The 18,905-nt window shown below is 36.6% G+C and overlaps 1 protein-coding gene across 1 annotated transcript; it reads right to left on the bottom strand.

Annotated features, from left to right (window-relative positions):
* Nucleotides 1-12,214: 12,214 nt before the first annotated feature.
* Nucleotides 12,215-17,238, bottom strand: LOC146001789 (uncharacterized). Its single transcript, XM_083139511.1, has 4 exons — nucleotides 17,070-17,238; nucleotides 15,188-15,278; nucleotides 13,603-13,747; nucleotides 12,215-12,393 (listed from the first exon to the last, which is right to left on the bottom strand). Exons 1-4 carry the CDS (start codon nucleotides 17,236-17,238, stop codon nucleotides 12,229-12,231), a joined length of 570 nt encoding a protein of 189 aa, XP_082995637.1. The 3' UTR covers nucleotides 12,215-12,228.
* Nucleotides 17,239-18,905: the final 1,667 nt, after the last annotated feature.

Below are 18,905 nucleotides of genomic sequence, written 5' to 3'. Positions count from 1 at the left end.
AATGCTAGGTTAGTATGTGCTATTATTCAGCATTCCATCAACCACAAAGGACGTAAATTACGAATGTTGAAGGTGATACATAAACATAATTATGTATAAACTCCATAAAGAATGCAAAACCTTCGTACTTGTTCGTAGTGCAAATGGTAACGTTTTTGATTGTTGTGTTGAGTTCCGTGCTAATGGATGACATTCAGCCAACAACTTCCCTCATAATTCATTGCTCGAAATCACTCTCCGCGTCTGCGGCCATATTTCTGGCAAAATATCACACATTTATCGCTGTAAATAGGCTTCTCATAAGCTTTCCTTAACATGTGCGAATTTGCTTACTCGACTTCATTCTGTTTCTTCTCAAAGTGAACTGCGTGATGACGTCAAATTTAATATCACCAATTAAGGATTTTGCCTCTGTTTGTGACGGAGAAAGAATTTCAATGCACTCCGGATCTTGGCAAATAATGTGGACAGTGAGCCTGAGCCATCCTTCTTTTGACCTTGTTCAACCCACCATTCAGCATCCCATTTCGTAAACTCCTGCGAACATGAATGTTATTATGGAGGCAAATCTGCTAAAGCGTATTATAGGTATTTTTCTTCAACATGTGGCAACAAAGCTACATGTTATATTTCAGAAACACATTAAACTTATTTCGGTATTGTGTACTCTGATTTCATATTTCCTGTGATACCATGGATATGTCGTGTGAGCCAATGATTTTACAGTTACATATTCTTAATCTCAAAAAACAATATAGTTAGCTGCAAAAGATAAATCACTATATTGAGTATTCTTGTCACCAAAATAAATAACTTTTGCAATGTACTTCATCTATAATAATATTTTTCTGGATACTTGGAGCAACAATAGCCCATAATTTCATTATTTTTTTTTAAAAAAATTGGTGTTGCATGATGAAAAAGTTTCTATGCAACTTCGAAATTTGCTACTTGGTAGGATATATAGTTGTTGTTTTTTTCTCTTATGGAGATATAATGTGTTTCGAATTTATATCAAAACCTCTTCAGAATGCCCCCTTCCCTCTAAGCAAAGCTACCATTATGTGTTTGTATATGATAGGATAAGGAAAAAGTAATTGATGAATTGTAGAAATTAGCTTTATTTCTCAATGCTTTTAGATTGATAAAATCGATAACCAATTATCACGCTTCGATGAAAATGTCAGACTTCGCATGTCTTATTGAAGAAACATTTCCCACTTTAATTCGAGTAATCCAATTTGCAAACAAAATGTGAAAACCAATTCCGTTCCACTTCAAACTCAAATGGCCAAGAGAACTGCGAGCAAAACTATTATTTTCTAATTGGCCTGATCCTTTGCATCTGGCAGTCTATATTTTCTCTATGAATGTACTTCCACAGACACTGTTCGTGAAAGGAAATTAATTGGTCGTATTCTTGCAACCAACATTTCTAACTCTTTACATGAAAATTCGAGGTGGCCTTGTCAGAGGCGAATCATTGCTGAAGCTCGTTGTGCGTTACGTATAATAATTGACTGAATAATGCAGAAAACATTGGTACTTTTTCGAGTCAAAATGAGGTACAGAGGTGTTTACCACTAACCATCTTCATGCTATCCGATTACAATTTAAGCATGATCATGATAATTCCAAATAAGTACGATGTCTACAAAACGGTAACACCCTTATTCCATCTGACCAAGATTCTTCGAATGAATCCACATCGACTACGAGAATCAGCTTCAAAATCCAAAATCTGCTTGGACAAAATATATTCGTTCCTGGTTTTCTTTGTACTTTGTGTTTGTGAAGTCGAACTTCTGCGAACCAAGTTCAGATACGGTTGGTGCACATTTTATTCCACTATGGCGCCAGTGAAGAAACTAGTCGATATGCTTGATGTGGTATCTGTTACACTATCTGCGCTGCTCGTGCACGTGTAGATTCTTAAAAATGGACTGAAGCATGCAGCAATCCTTCAATGTATTTATGAGATAGATAATGTGTTGATAATAGACTTGCAAACACATAAGAAGTCGTATTACGGTACCATAATTTGCATATACATTGTTAGTCTATTCTGTACATTATTGTCATTGTATGATTTTTGGGCACTACAAGCCGAGGAGGAACGTATGATAAATGCTACTTATGTTGCGCTATACGTCATGTATTTCTCTATTCTTGTGTTGGAGATGAAATTCTGGACTCTGTGTGCTATATTAAAGACAAGATACTCAGTTCTTAATAAGAAACTAAAAGGCACAATCCAAATACGTGAATTTAAAAAGCTTTCCAAATCTCATTATAAACTGAGCAGAGCGATAGAAGAGACCTTCACATGTCTATCTTAAATGTACTGTGGTTTGTCTTTCACTCTTCGAGGATTTTCATGATTTGCTATTCTGCTGGATCGTTGACGGAAGAGGTAAGAACTTACTCTGTGCATTTTAGTTTTAAATCAAAATCTAAATTCTGATTGAATGCATGTTGGTACTCAGTTAGGGTATTATTTTTTTTGAGAAAACATATATTTTACATTTATTATTATTATATTTATTATGCTGATGGATTAGTTGGGTTAATGATAGTGACATTTAACTTGATCAACTTTCGGTTATATGTATTTTCTGTACACTCTGGTGTCTGCATGAGTCATATGCATTTTGGAGGTATACATATGTGTGTGCTTGTTTTCCTTCTTTATCAGTGCTACATCCTTCCATATTTTATTCCTTTCAATCTTTCAGGTGTATATGTCGAGCGTAAGCTATTTTCGTCATGTTCAGCAAGAATACATGAAAATTGCTTAAAAGAAACACCACCGTTTATTACTTTATTGGAAATCAATTGAGCTCTAAATTTGCTCTAATTCCTATTTGCGCATTCCACTGAAAGTGGAGCCTCCTCGATGGCACAGTGCTAGCGTCGTTACCTTGTAATCAAGGGGTCCCGGGTACTATACTCGGTAAAGGCACATAGTAGTTAGGATCCCACTTTAAACTGTGTCAGACACTGTACGTGAAAGGGGACGAATCAAGCTCATTTCTTAATTATGAAGAGAAAATAAAACACGGAGGTGGTTCGTAGAGTGCATGAAAAGATCCTATTTTATATATAACAGAGAGTAAATTGGATATATCAAATTATAGAAACTTCTCTGAATGCACAGTAGTTGAGAGAAAAAGTTCTTGATCAGCATATACTCGCACGTAACACAAACTATATTCTCTTGCTTGAAAAGAAACAACAAATTCATGGATGAAACTTACCAATTACAACTTACGCAAGAAGATGATAAATACAAGTGACAATTTCGATGTCTACAAAACTGTATCTCTATTGTTCCACCTAAGCAGATTTCTTGGAATGAATCGACATCGATTACGGGAATCAACTACGAAGTCCAAAGTTTGGATTGGGACAACATACTCATTTTTCATTTGATATACTATCGGCTACACTGTCCGCACTCGTCTCATACTTGTCAATACTTAAGAATAGCATGAAGCATGAGACAGTTCTTCATTGCATACATCGCACAGATAAAGCGCTGGCAATAGATTTGCAAACACATAAGAAATCGTATTACTGTACCATGGTTTGTGTAATCTTGGGCTCTTTTTTACATTCTTGGCATTATACGAGCTTGGACACTCAAATTCGAAGAAGAATTGGTGATAAGAGCTCCTCATGTGACACAATACATTATGTATCTAGTTACTATCGTGATTGAGTTGACGTTTTGCACTCTATGTGCTATTTTAAAGACAAGATTTTCAATTCTTTATAAGAAACTAGAAGACACAATCCAAACGCACGAACTGAAGCAAATGTCGAAAATCCACGGTTTCCCATTGTCTGTAAGTTTGACAGTGCTCTTTATGGTACCCCTCGTGACATGCTATTACACCATAACAGAAATCCTGCGCCCTGATGAACTGTTTGTACTAACTAACTAACTAACTCTCTAGCCTTCTTAAACCCGAAAGTTCATGGTTGCAGCAACACAGGCCTTCCATCTGTCCCTATCTTGAGCAAGATCTATATACTCTTTTCCATCCCTACCGATTTCCTTTAGGTCCATCTCAACGTTGTCCCTCCATCTTCGTCTTGGCCTTCCTACAGGTCTCTTACCATCAGGTTTCCCAACAAGAATCCTGTAAACTCCTCTTTCCTCTCCCATTCGTGCCACATGGCCTGCCCACCTAAGTCTTTTTGATTTAATTATTCTAATAATATCTGGACATGAGTACAAATTATGTAGTTCTAAATTATTTATCCTTCTCCACTCACCTGTCTCCTCATCCCTTTTAGGTCCAAAGATTTTCCTAAGGATCTTATTTTCAAATACTCTCAATTTATGTTCCTCTTTCAATGTAAGGGACCAAGTTTCACATCCATATACTACAGGCAAAATTACTGTTTTGTATATTTCAACTTTTAGTTTCTTAGATATTAAATGAGAAGACAAAATTTATGAAGAGAGAAGTAACATGCATTCCCTGAATTAAGCCTACTTTTTATTTCCTCTTTAATATCATTTTCATTTCTTAATATTACTCCTAAGTATTTGAATTTGGAAACTGGTTCAAACGAGTTGTTATCAATAATTAGATTTTGATTATTACCTAACACTTGGTTTCGGCCTGTAAGCATATATTTAGTTTTCTCTTTGTTAACTTCCAAACCTATCTCTTTAGCAGTTTTGAAAAATATTTTAGCATTATTCTTAATTGTATTCACATCATGCCCCAGTAAGTCTACATCATCTGCATATGCTAACACCATTTAATTTTAGTCCTTCTTTAGTTTATTTTACCTTCCTTACAGCATATTCTGTACACAACTACATTTTAGATGTACTGTGGTTTCTCTTTTACTTTTCGAGGATTTTCATGATTTGCTATTCAGCTGGATCGTTGACGGAAGAGGTAATGTAATAACTTTACATTATACATTTTAGTTTTTAGTCAGAATCTAAATTTGGTTGATCGTGTCTTTTTTTCCATGTACAGTCACCGGAAATAGAGATGAGCACTTATGGCGGTGGTAGAAGTTGCCATTGAAAATTTGCTATTAAAATTCACTTATCGCGTCAGAGTTAGGCAACACACATAACGCCTTGCAGGTAGCGAGCATTACAGGACATAGCTCTTTCATTTTTATTGCCGGAGACTGTACATTTACTCGTTTACAGTTCTTTCCAAAGGACATATTTCACACTGATTTTTATTATATATTTCATGCTGATTGATTAGTTGAGTTAATACAGTGACAACCAGTTTTCGTGGTACATTCTTTCAGCACATATTGTCGGTAGCATATTTTGAATATTTATTTTATGGATCATAGCTGTAAGATTTTGCATGTGTGTTCCTTTGTGAGTGTTTATAACTTTTCATGTTCCATAATTTATTCCTTTCAATATATATGAAAATTGCATCTAGATGAGACGAGACTTGACAGACTATCGGTCTCGTCTCGGGTTGTAAATGTCCATCTCATTCTCTGTCTCGGCTCGATTTATAAACATTCGTCTCGTTTTCGTATTGAAACTGTGCGCCGCGACGCTCTTGTGCGTGGTCAATATTAGTCCGGAGGAAGAAGGGGCGGCTACAAAATAAAACTAAAACCTACACGACGTCAGGGATCCAGGGTTCGAATCCAGGCCTGGGCATTATTTGTGATTGTCCCTTTAAAAATTTCATCATGTTACTCTTTCCCATCGTCGCGATTCTTAATCGTCGAAGAAAAACTACGTTAAATAAAAATCAAATGAAACGAAAATGATAATGTATCGTGAAAGCAGCATTCGTATACTCTGTCCCAGAAGTATGTGAAGCAAGAGAACGAAGACGACAAGTAGTGACTCGGGAGGGCTCAACCAAAGAACACGATATACGGAAAGGGAGGTGAAACGCGACTGCAGCTACCTGTCATTTGTAGTAGTGCGTACTGCTTTGTTCCAACCCCTAGCTTCCTCCCCATCTCTACCATTATGCGCGGCTTTGTTTCAGAGACTTCTGGGATAGAGAAGAGTCAATATTCCAAATTTCCAATACATGTACATGTTTACATGGTGGCTACTCACCGGGAATTCCTTGAATACCGGGAATTATGTGTGAATTATTTTCTCCGGGAATTATGCGTGCACATCTCCGTAGAATTGTGACTTTTTCTTGTAGAGGTATATCGAACCTGAATATAAGAAATGGCCCCGGTGCATAGGGTCAATATATATATATAAGGTAAATTTGTAAGCGATAGTTTCGCCTTCATTCAGGACAGCATATCAGAAAAACTATCTATTAATTGGGATTTAATTACTATCCGGAATATTTTTTTACTCTGGGGAAAAATGTTGGGGGGGGGGGTAAAGATATTCTGTTGTACGTGAATTGCCTCGCTTCTGTTCAGTGCTGCCATCAGGTGACAAGTCATGGTACTAGCTACCGGCGACTGTCATATAAGGCCCAATGGTCGACCGTTGGATGTGTGCTTTGGACAGCGTAAATCATTATGACATGCTTCTCCTATTTTTACTGGATAAATTTAAAGCACAGTCTTTTATTGTTGTTTCGGAAAATAGTGTCACAGGTGAAACAGATAATTTATTACATAAAGTAATGTAAACTTTTCTGCACAACTTCCAAATATGCTACATTGAAAGCTTTTTCTTATGAAAATATTAATGTGCTGCGAATTTATAACCTTGTCAAAACTTTCCAATGTTTCCCCTCCATGGGCACGCCTATGATTGTGGGTGTGATAAGTTAAGGTAGAAAGGAATAGATGAAATATAAAAAAGTAGATTTATTCTGAATTTTTTTAGTTTAATAAAATCAATAACGTAATGTTACGCTTCCATGAGACTGTCTGTCAGTCTTTGATTTCTTAAATTCAAGAAGCACTTCCACTTTAATTCGAGAAATGTAATAGCACATGTGAAAAACAATTCTGTTCCACTTCAAATCCATATAGCCAAGATAACTGTGCGCACAACTATCGGAAGGAAATTAGTTTGGCGTAAAATCACAGCAAATCTTTCAGACTCTGGATTTAAAAATTTGCTTAGGCATTGTTGGAGGTGATTCATTACTGCAGCCCGTTCTGCCTTATACATAAAATACTTGGCTGTAAAATCAGAAATACAACGTACGTACATTCCTGACGATTTCTAATTACAATTTAAGAATGATCCACATCAATCCAAATGATAAGTACGATGTCTACACAACAGTAACCCCAATATTCGTCTGGCGAGGATTCTTGGAATTAACCCACATCGACTAAGAGAATCAGATTCAAAATCTAAAATCTGGATGGGGAAAATATATTCTTTCCTGGTTACTTTATTCTTTGTATGTGTGAAATCGAACTTCTGCGAACCAGGTTCACATACGTGTGGTGCACATATTGTTCGACAGTGGGGCCAGTGAAGAAACTGGTGGATATGATTGATGTACTCTCAGTTACACTGTCCGCACTCGTCTCATAATTGTCAATACTTAAGAATGGCCTGAAGCATGGGGCAGTTCTTCATAGCATACATCGCACAGATAAAGCGTTGGAAATAGAGTTGCAAACGCATAAGAAATCGTATTACTGTACCATGGTTTGTGTAATCTTTGCTGGACTCTTTTTAACATTCTTGGCATTGTACGAGCTTTGGGCACTCAAATTCGAAGAAGAATTGATGATAAGAGCTCCTCATGTGACACTATACATTATGTATCTAGTTACTATCGTGATTGAGATGATGTCTTGCACTCTGTGTGCTATTTTAAAGACAAGATTCTCAATTCTTAATAAGAAACTAAAAGATACAATCCAAATTCGCGAACTGAAGCAACTGTCGAAAATCCATTACAAACTTAGCAGAGCTGTTGAGGATATGAAATATATCTACGGTTTCCCATTGCTTGTAAGTCTCACTGTTCTCTTTATGGCATTCGTTGTGACATGCTATTTCAGTGTAATCGAAATTCTGCACCCAACTGGACTCTTTCTTCACAGATTCATTTGTGAAATGTTCTGGTTCGTCTTTCACCTTTCGAGGATTTTCATGATTTGCTATTCAGCTGGATCGTTGACGGAAGAGGTAAGAATTTACGCTATGTATTTTAGTTTTTAGTCAGAATCTAAATTTGGTTGAGCGTGTTTTTTCTTTCCATGTACAGCAGTGGAGGGGTGTGACTTTTTCAAAAGTGTTACCGGCAATCAGACGTTATCATCTTCACCCTACCTTGCCCCCCCCCAAAAAAACATTCCTTTGATCTAGATTTTTGTTCATTTCATTCCTTTTTTTTGCAATCCGCTCAATGATTTAGCCACAACCACTCCTAGAAAGAACTACCACTCATGAGAGAGTTACTGCGAAAATCCATTGAATAGTGGTCGAGCCTTGTGAACCATCTCTGTTTCTTTGCAAAGAGGTGGAAAGGGGAAGAAGAACCACTACGTTTCTCTGGTCAGTTTGACGCGGTGAGCAGACGACAGAATTCCCCTCCTCCAGCGGTGGAAGGGAAGTTCAGATGTACGTACTTATGTTGCCAACTTAAATTTTTGGAGCAAGATTGAACTTCCGCGCTTTCCGTAGCCGAAGCCCAAATCAAGGCCACGGTGCGGAACATTTTATTACATAAAGAAATGTAATATTTTCTACACAGCCTCTAAATATGCTACTTTGAAGGTTTTTCTGCTGTATTTTCTTATGAAAATATGAATGTGCTTCATATTTATAATATTGCCAAAACCTCTCCCAAGTTGTTCCTCCCTGGTGAATCCTATGATTGTGTGTGTGTGTGTGTGTGTGTGTGTGTGTGATAACTAGTAAGTTAAAGAACAAAGGAATACATGAAATGTAGAAAGTAGTATTGTTTCTGAATGCTTTTAGATTAATAAAACAGATAAGACTGCTTCCATAAGACTATCAGTCTTTCATTTGCTAAATTCAAGTAGCACTTCCATTTTAATTCGAGCAATCTAATAGCATACATGAAAAACAATTCTGTTTAACTTCAAATCCATATAGGCAAGAAAATTGCGTGCAGAGCTATCTCCTTTCTAATTGGCAGAAGATTTTTCGTCTCAAGGTCTGAATTTTCTCTGAATGTACTAACACAGACATTGTAGGTGGAAGGAAATTAGTTTGGCATAATTTCACAGCAAACCTTTCAAACTCTGGATTTTAAAATTCGCGGTGACATTGTTGGAAGTGAATCATTGCTGCAGCCCGTTCAGACTACACATAATAGTTGGTTAGAAATGCCTAAAAGTTTAGTACTTTTGCAAGTTACAACAAGATACAGAGGTGTTTGTCACTAAATAGTACTTTAGTGTTGAAAAAATTATTTCTGATTATATTTGAAGCATGATCCAGATAAAGCCAAATGATAAGTATGACGTCTACGCAACAGTAACGTCATTGTTCCATCTGAGTAGGATTCTTGGAATGAATCCACATCGCCTACGAGAATCGGCTTCAAAATCCAAAATCTGCTTGGCCAAAATATATTCGTTCCTGGTTTTCCTTATACTTTGTGTGTGTGAAGGCGAACTAATGCGAATCAAGTACACATATGTTTGGTGCACATTATGTTCTAGGATGGAACCAGTGAAGAAACTAGTCGATGTGCTTGATGTGGTATCTATTGCATTATCTGCATTGCTCTTATACGTGTCGATTCTAAAAATGGAATGAGCATGCAGCAGTTTTTCAATATATTCATCAGATAGATAATGTGTTGAGAGTTAAGTTGCAAACACATTAGAAGTCCTACTACCGTACCATAATTTGCGTATCTGTTGTTAGTCTCTTATGTACATTTTTGACATTGTATGATTCTTGGGCACTACAAGAAGTGTTGTCCACGGGACGAGACGGGACAGGCTTTTAAAAATTCGAGACGAGACGAGATTGATCATGTGTCCCGAGACAAACTAATATTTTCGAGACGAGACAGCATTTCACAGCATTTTCACGAGACGAGACAGGCCAAAGTCTCGTCTCGTGGGCAACACTAACTACAAGTCGAGGAGGAAAGTATGATCAATGCTACTTATGTTGGGCTATACGTCATTTATCTCTCTAATGTTGTGTTGGAGATGAAATTCTGGACTGTGTGTGCTATCTTAAAGACAAGATTCTCGATTCTTAATAAGAAACTAAAGTACACAATCCGAACCCGCGAACTGAAGAAACTTTCAAAATTGCATTATCACCTGAGGAGAATGCAAGAGGACATTGGATATATCTACGGTTTTCCATTACTTGTAAGTTTAGCATTTCTCTTTATGGAGCTCGTCGTGTCATCCTATTATGGCATAAACGAAATTCTGTACCCAGCTGAACTGTTTCTTCACACATACATTTTAGAAATCCTGTGGATTGTTTTTCACTTCTCGCGGATTTTCATGATTTGCTATTCGGCTGGATCGTTGACGGATGAGGTAAGAATTTACATTATGCATTTTAATTTCAAGTCAAAATCTAAATTTGGTTGAGTGTGTCCTTTTCCATGTATATTTTCTTATTGCTGGTATTTTTCAAAAACATATATTTCAAACTGATTATTTTTATATTTATTATGTTGATAGATTAGTTAGATTAATAATAGTGACAATCAACTATCAGCGGTACACACTTTCGGCACACACTGGTGCTAGCATGACTCGGATATTCATTGCTGGGTATGTTGCTTTAAGATTGTCTGTTCGTGTTTTCCTTTGCTTGTCAGTGTTACATCTTTTCATTTCAAAATCTATATATCGTATCTTTCTATCGAAAGTTAAATTACATAGCTATGTCATTCTTCACCATAAACAGCACACATTTGACTCACACCTTACTGAATTTTCCATTTTCAGAACATGGATGTACACTTACTTCCATCAGAAAACATTGTTGATAAGGAATGAAATTCTGTATTTGTTCGGATGTATTTCGTGATAATCCCTATTCCAGAAATACGAACAGGCGGATGAAGGAAAATCGAAATATACGAAAATTTGTATTGATGTGCGTGATTAGACATTCGTGGCTAACGCTAATACAAATCATGGAAATAAGAAAATGCCAACTGAAAGAACTAATTCGAACAAACAGTTGAGTATTTTATGATTTTCTCTTTCATGCTGTATTTTATCCAGTTATTGATGTCTTCTCCCACCAATCCGTTGTCATACTTATAAATAATCTGTATCTGGAATCTGGGCCGCGCATAACGGAAGAGAAGAGGGAGAAGGCGACTTGGCGGAGGAAAGCAGTGCGCGCTGCTCCAAAGGGCAGGTAGCAGCACTCAATTTCCCCCTCATGAATTTATTGGTCGAGGACTATCGAGCCACTACTTGAGCAGATATTTGTTTGCGTTCGTTCGCTGCAGAATTCCGGGGACAGAGTGTACTATATGTTTTAGAGCACTTTGATTTTATCATGAAACGAAACAAACTTTAGGGAAAATTTTCACAGAAACGCTTCAAATGTTTCTTCAAGTGTATTGGGGTGCATAAACCATAAGCACTCTTCAAATCGATGAGAAGATCCAGGCGTCCCCGATGGCGCAGTGGTAGCGTCGTCGCCTTGTAATCAAGGGGTCTCGGGTTCGATACCCGGTGGAGGCACATGGTGGTTCGGATCCAACTTTAAAACTGTAGGTCCAGTCCCGATTAGCCATACTACACCAAATCAACAACAACGATGAGAAGATCCATCGAAGATGATCCAAAATCCGAACGAGCGTCATCTTCTGTTGTGATATCAGTGACGGTGCGAGAGTGTAGGTGTCTTGGGGGCTGGTGCCTACGTCAACCCTTCTGCACCCCAAATAGTTTCTTAGCATGTAGAAAAACCTTGACAAATGTATGGAATTTAGTAGTACACTAATGCGACTCCTATATTCCTCCCCTCTGACGCCCAACCTTTTTTTCTGGTGTCGCCACTGTTCGTCGGCTCCTGGAAAATTAATGTCAGCCTTAAATTATACGTTTGTAACATATAATTTAATTTCAACAACAATCCAAATGGCTGTACCAGCCGATACCTCTCTTGCATTTTGATCGCTTGCGGGGTCGACAAAAATGCCTTGCGACACTTCGCGGAGTCTAATATCCAGGAAGTTATGCAAAATTTGACGTTTCTATTGATTTTGTACAAAAACTTTAAGTGAAAAACAAAACCGTTTATTCTGTGTTTCACTTCTGCGTACATTGCGTACGCTGCGTGGCTTGAGGAGTTTCATATTACATGTCACCGTCAGTAGGTCTTTGCCAAGTGAGAAGAACTTTGAAATTTGGCAGCATCAAGTAGCGAATGAGTGACAACTGCCGTAAGTACAGGTCGATGAAAAATGTAAGGATGTCCTTTGCTTCTTGTGGCGTGAAAATTTCCATGCTCATAGCCGGACGCTGAAAACAATAAAGAAAAGAAGTTGAAATTCAAATGTTCCACTTACTCATAAATATAAATATATATATATATATATTTAGTTTTACGAAAGATAGTTACAGAGAACTGATTAAAAAGTGGACAAAACAACAAAAATGTTCAATATTTATTATTATTTCGGTCATTCATTTTGGGATTAACGCTCTCGCTGCCTGCACTTACGTACAAACATTCAGGTTGGAATTTCTAGGGGGATAATGGAGGAAAATCTCCTCTAGCTGCATTACCCTATCTGATGGCATTTGTGGTTTTCGGTGGGGGGTGATACATGCTTCAAAAGACGCTTCTAGAATACTCCCCTGGAAATTTTCAAAATATCATAATGAAAACATTATTACTTTATTGCTGATGAAGATTCTAGGTTCGTGATTCTCGCTTGAAACGTGTTTCATTGTCATTTCGTTTCATTCATCTTCCTTTTATGCATCCTAATGGGCGTCCGGAAGGCGGGGCAGGGAGACGTGCCCCCTGGAAAAAGAATGTCAACTACTAACTAACTAACTCTCTAGCTTCTTAAACCCGAAGGTTTATGGCTGCAGCAACACAGGCCTTCCATCTGTCCCTACCCTGGGCAAGATCTATCCACTCTTTTCCATCTCTACCTATTTCCTTCAGGTACAACTGAACGTTATATCTCCATCATCGTCTTGGACTTCCTACTGTTCTCTTACCATCAGGTTTCCCAACAGGAATCCTGTAAACTCCTCTTTCCTCTCCAATTCGTGCCACATGGCCGGCACACCTAAGTCTTCTTGATTTAATCATTCTAATAATATCTGGACATAGATGCATATTATGTATTTCTAAATTATGTAACCTTCTCCAATCACCTGTCTCCTCATCCCTTTTAGGTCCAAATATTTTTTCTAAGGATTCTATTTTCAAAAATTCTTAATACCATGCTTTTCCCTCCATTAACAGAAAAGTCCTGGGACATCTATGCACATCCTCACTGCATGCAGTGATGAATCGACACCCTCAACAACACACCAAATTTCCTCAACACTACCCTTAACTCTTCACAAGGCCCCAAGTTATTGTCATTTATCCTTACTGTCCCTCAGATGGGAAATTCTGGATAAATCTCTGATTTCGTGTTAACGAAGGTAGAAAACAAAGTCAAAGAATCAACTACACACAAAACAAGCGTTATTATTTCACATACTGACCTCCACACAATGTCGTAGCAACATTTCCTTGAAGTACATGAAGGTATCGTCTGTTGTCCTCCAACAAGATGCCATTACATACTCATGAGTCCGGAGGAACAAGGAATACACGACTGACACTTTACTTTCCATATATTTCTTCGTTCTGAAATTACCATTTTACAAAATAAAGTCAGAATTAGGAATGGAAAATGCATACTGACGTAAAAGTAAATTAATGTTGCATTATTGCACATAGATACGCATCCGCTTGTGAAAATTGTAACATAAAAATAAATATCGTACATTACTTTTCCTTACACTGGCTGTCTTTTCTTGAAAATATTAGGCCAAATGCTACTTGAAGAATTAATCCCAGAACTTCCCAGTTTTTCTCTGTGAGTGGTCCGCAAATGTAGACAGGTGTTCACATGATTGACATGTAAACGACTGTGTACACCTGGGAGCCACTCTCAGAGTAAAACTGCTATGTTCTGGGGTCAATTCTACTATTAATATTTATTATTTGATACACATTATATAAGGTTACATAAATCAAAGATCGATATCTCATCTGATGAAACCCATTGTGAAGTTATGAAACTACGAAAGAAAGAAATATAAGACTTGTAAATACAATTTACGTATTTTTAGTATTGTGGAGTATGAATTCAAGAAGTGATGTTCGCAATCAAGATGAATTTGTCGAAATAGTAGGTTTATTTTTCATTTTACTTGTAGTTTTGTGTAATAGTAATAACTTCGAAAGTTGAGGTGATTGACTAATACGCACAATTATGAAGATTCATGATCCGTGTTATTGATTTAATAGTATTAACTGCTTCCTAATTGATAGCGGAGACAAATTTTGTTATCAAGAACATGCATTTTTAAAGAAGCACTTAAAGACAGATATTAAGTTTATACAGGTAATGTTTGTCATGCATTTATTTCAACATAGTTGAAAAAGAGGGACTTTGAGACTTAACATAAATTCTGAGATGTTTTATTTTATCTAATTGAGTATACACCATTTGAGCTACGATGTCCATGATCGGTTCATATCATAACAAAAACTTCAATGACATTTATACCATTCTTCACACGTGTTTTGACAATATGTTTCCAATGTTCATTTACGTACATGTACTGGGAGTGAAAAACTAATATTAGCGTTTAAAATATGAACATTTCAGTGTAACAATACGCAGCAGTAAATAACAAAAACTAACTGTAGAAACTGTGCGACAACTATTTTTGGAGTATCCATATTAATACACAGTATTTGAGTTACAACCACAATATTCCTGTGCTCGTATATTTCTGTGGTTCAGAACAAACTTTACATGTTAGTCCTGTGGCTATTAACCTGTCTGTGCATAATATGGATTCGCAAGAAAACTACACACTGAGCAGGTTCTTCCACTAATACTAAAATGTGTATTCTAATGTCCAGAATTCGTTTTAGGTTGTTTGTATGAGAATATAATCTATATTTGGAATGCATTGATAGAAGTTAGTGGTAGAAAAAATAGAACAAGAAAGTATTAAAGATGGTAGTCAGTTAAAAATATCTGAATTATTGATAATAATAAGATTACTTTACCTACAGAAGCGTATAACCTCATAGAGGAACTCCAGCGTTATATCTGCTCTCTTGTCTATGGCGTAGCTCCACATTTCAGGGTGCTTTTTGGCTGAAAATAATGAAACCGCGTTACTACTACAAACAAATGCTTTTCTTTTCCAGTTATTCTCTAGTTTATTTATATTTCATTGTTGGCAGAGTTTTGCATGTTTAAGAATACATGGATTATACTGTATATTTAAAAGATACTTATCTATAGCATAACTGTTTCCAGAAAACGGTCACCCACGAAAATTGGTATTCTTTAAAGTATCTTGTAAAAGAATAAGATAGAAACTATATGAAATTGGGTGGTATGAGAGAATGCTTAAGTAGAAATTCGAGTAGATTGTGTAATGTGCCTGCACCGCGTCTTACCCTCTCCCCCCCAAAAAAAACTCTAAATCACATCGCAAGAGTGTTCAGTTCAAATTTACTTGCGAATTTCCGGTTTACAAATTGCTTGTACTTATTTGGTATGTTCCAGTATCTAGTAATTGTTGTATATCTTCAAATTATGTTTCACCACAAAATAAATCAAGTATTTAGGTCCGTTATACGTCCAGTCTTGAATTTTTGGGAAATTGTTATTTTACCTCAAAGACTTATTGGTTTTCAGACGATATAACAGTTTTTATATCGCAAACATTCGTATTTACTGAACTGCAGCTCGTGTAATATAGGTTGTTTAACATAATTCTCGCACAATTTCACCGATTGTCACTGATTCGGAGTTGGAGCAAAATATTTTCTAGCCCCCAATTCCTCAATAGAGGATATATTTTATGTGAAAAACTTATTTGAAGACGCCGATAACATTATTGCTTCTAGAGAAAACATCCACATAATCAACATATTACAGTAATTTCCTAACAGTTTTATTAGATATAACCAAACTCACTGTCTAACCTAATACCCAGCAGAGAAAAGATATTGTTTTGGTTTTAAGTCCACTTTATGCATAGGTAGCTTTATCGAGAATGCACTTACGAACCACTATGTTCCACCGAGTATCGAGCCATAGACCCCGTTAGCGGGTGACGACCTTTCTACTATGCCATCGAGGAGATAAAGAAAATATATGTCTGTTACCTAAGTCAATGAGCGAGAAAATTACAATACATTTTTGGAATCTTTCCCTCTGTGTTTTCTTCTTTACGCTCCATATTTCTGAATTAACTTCCAATCAAAAGTTTAATTTTAAATGAACGTATGTGTCGGAATTTGATAGCCTGGACTAACTTATCAAAATAAAATGGTTTTGAAGGTCTGTATATACATATAATTTGCATGCAAATGTGAAAGGAAAGTATAGGCTGTAGGAGTAAAAATTCTTCGAATATTAAAAGTGTACCATCAGGCTTCAAGTTCAACCTCCCTCCCGCCTCACAAAAACAGAACGTTGAGTTACAACACAACGGCAAGGAAGAAACAACCATTTTGTATCTTTGTATCTTTGTATAGTAATGTCGAAAAAGTTGTTTAATTTTGGGAGGAATTTCACATAACGTTACCATCATTTCTGACATTGTACATTGTTTTATTATTTTTAGTGGTTTCGAGTAAGTTGCAGATGTCCATACCAATGTGCTACATCTTATAATTCCGGTTAGGTCTGATAGCAATTCCTTGAAAGAATAACTACAGCCACAATCCGCATTTATACCTAGGTATCCATGAAAGTAAAACATTTGAATGTTCCTAAGTTATCAAGGAACACTTCTTTTATTTTTAACAGAAACAAGTACAACTTTTAGTTTTAAACGAGCATATCATTTTTTTCTACCTTTCCTTTAGATGTCTCCGATTATACCTTCGTAACTTGAGTTCTACACAGGTCTAATGAAGAAATTTTACTTACTGAAGAAGCCCAGAATCTCATTCTTGTTTTCTAAATTCATAATTTCCTTCACTTCGTCACGGTTCAGGTCTTGCCAAATGCTAACTCGAGGACACGACGACTTATGATCATGCTGGATTGGGGGAAGCAATGGAACACTAGTCTTTTGGGAATCTGTCGAATTGTTCATCTTCCTTCCAAATATTGCAATTTCCAATGGCAGTGATTAATTAAATATTTTGTATGTGTTCTGTGATTGAACTCCTTTGATTACGGGACAAAGATGTATTTAGTGAGGTGTAGTCACATTTCACACAAACGCATTCATTGCTCTCCAAAATGACGCCACTCTTTGGCACACGTCATCAATACTTCGATTCGCTTAAATCTTATTACCGATTCCATTTTCTATTGTCGCTTTTGATGTACGTACTAAGTACAAATTTTTGGCAAAAATTCTGAATGAAATTGTTTTTCTTCCGTGGAGCAACGATTAACTTCGTGTTCTATAGGTTCGATCAAGTAAATAGGGAAACTTTATTTGTTCTCTCAGCTGTTTCATTATTCTCATCATGGAGAGACGTAGAAATATGAAGCCTCCCTTCCATGGATGTTGCCAGAAATGTTTGTACAGGGAGTCGAGCTGTTGATGAAACTTGAATTTAATAATATTAAAATAACAACAACAATAATAAATAATATTATTTGGAATAACTGGAATAACTATAATATTATTATAGAGAATTTCGGTAGGCTCGACAATATGTGGGAGCCTATCTGCACATCAGATGGAAATACATTCAGACTATTTGAGAGACGGATATTAAGAAAGATATATGGACCTGTGAGGGAAGATGACGACTGGAGAATAAGATATAATGCAGAGCTACATTATTTAATAAAAGGCCAGGATATAGTGATATTTGTCAAAGCACAGAGAATAAAGTGTTTGGGCCATGTGGAGAGAATGATGGAAGACCAGATGCCAAGAACTTCGATGGATAGACGACTTCGCTGCAAACTTGCGGACGATGAAAATTAAGGGATGGAGGAGAAGAATTGGTGACAGATTGGAATGCAGGCTGATTGTGGAGGAGGCCAAAGTCCATCAAGGGCTGTAGAGCCAGAAGGCGAGAGAGATCTGCACATCACATTTTTTTTAAATTTCATACAGTGAGTTTACTGAAATACATACTTGTTATATTTTTTTATTAACTTTTAACACCTTGTTCAAGAAAAAGCTTTAAATGTTCGGGGGAAATTGTAGTCATAGAGCCAACGTTGAATTTTTATTTCTTGAATTTTGAAAACTGTGGAAACTCTTATTCTTTGGATTAAATGGTAGAATATGAAAACATAACCCAGTTTCTGTATTTTATAGTCAATTTTTTTCCACCTAACACATTCTCCTTCGGTTATTCTGTTCGAACAGTAACCGCTTGTACTTTATTTCTGTTAATTATACACAAGATAAGTTTTCTGCTTTTTCGTAACTTGAAATGAACGATGACAGTTTTCCGGGGAAATCGTCGGATCAGTTCGGGCAAAACGGAATAACTAAAGTTGAAGCGTTGGGAAGACTGAATAGAAGAAAAGTATGGACGAACTTGCAGCAAAATAGAATTAGCACAATAATCATCAACTGCTACATGTTTTCTTCGCCCTGTCGATAAAATTACTGAGGAAGGAAAGTGGAGAATGCAAATTGAACAAATAAAAAAAGAACTCCCGTCTATCAAAAAGTAAGACAATGACATGGGACAGCGAAAAGGAGGACACCTGAATGAAACCAAGCGTAAAATTGAAGACCAGATGAATTATCTATAGACGGGGGAAAATAATAAGCCAAATAAGAAG

Source organism: Lepisma saccharinum, chromosome 17, assembly GCF_977018435.1.
Source record: "Lepisma saccharinum chromosome 17, izLepSacc3.1, whole genome shotgun sequence".
NCBI classification, from domain to species: domain Eukaryota; kingdom Metazoa; phylum Arthropoda; class Insecta; order Zygentoma; family Lepismatidae; genus Lepisma; species Lepisma saccharinum.
Note: the sequence above shows the minus strand (reverse complement) of the source record. Positions and strands in the feature narration are given on the sequence as shown.

Bases quoted from the DNA above. Each gene is read 5' to 3' on its own strand.
- LOC146001789 (XM_083139511.1), bottom strand. From the start codon at position 17,238: ATGAACAATTCGACAGATTCCCAAAAGACTAGTGTTCCATTGCTTCCC. The intron at 15,279-17,069 runs GTAAGTAAAATT...CATTATTTTCAG, and splicing joins TGAGATTCTGGGCTTCTTCA to CCAAAAAGCACCCTGAAATG. The intron at 13,748-15,187 runs GTAAAGTAATCT...TGGTAATTTCAG, and splicing joins GAGGTTATACGCTTCTGTAG to AACGAAGAAATATATGGAAA.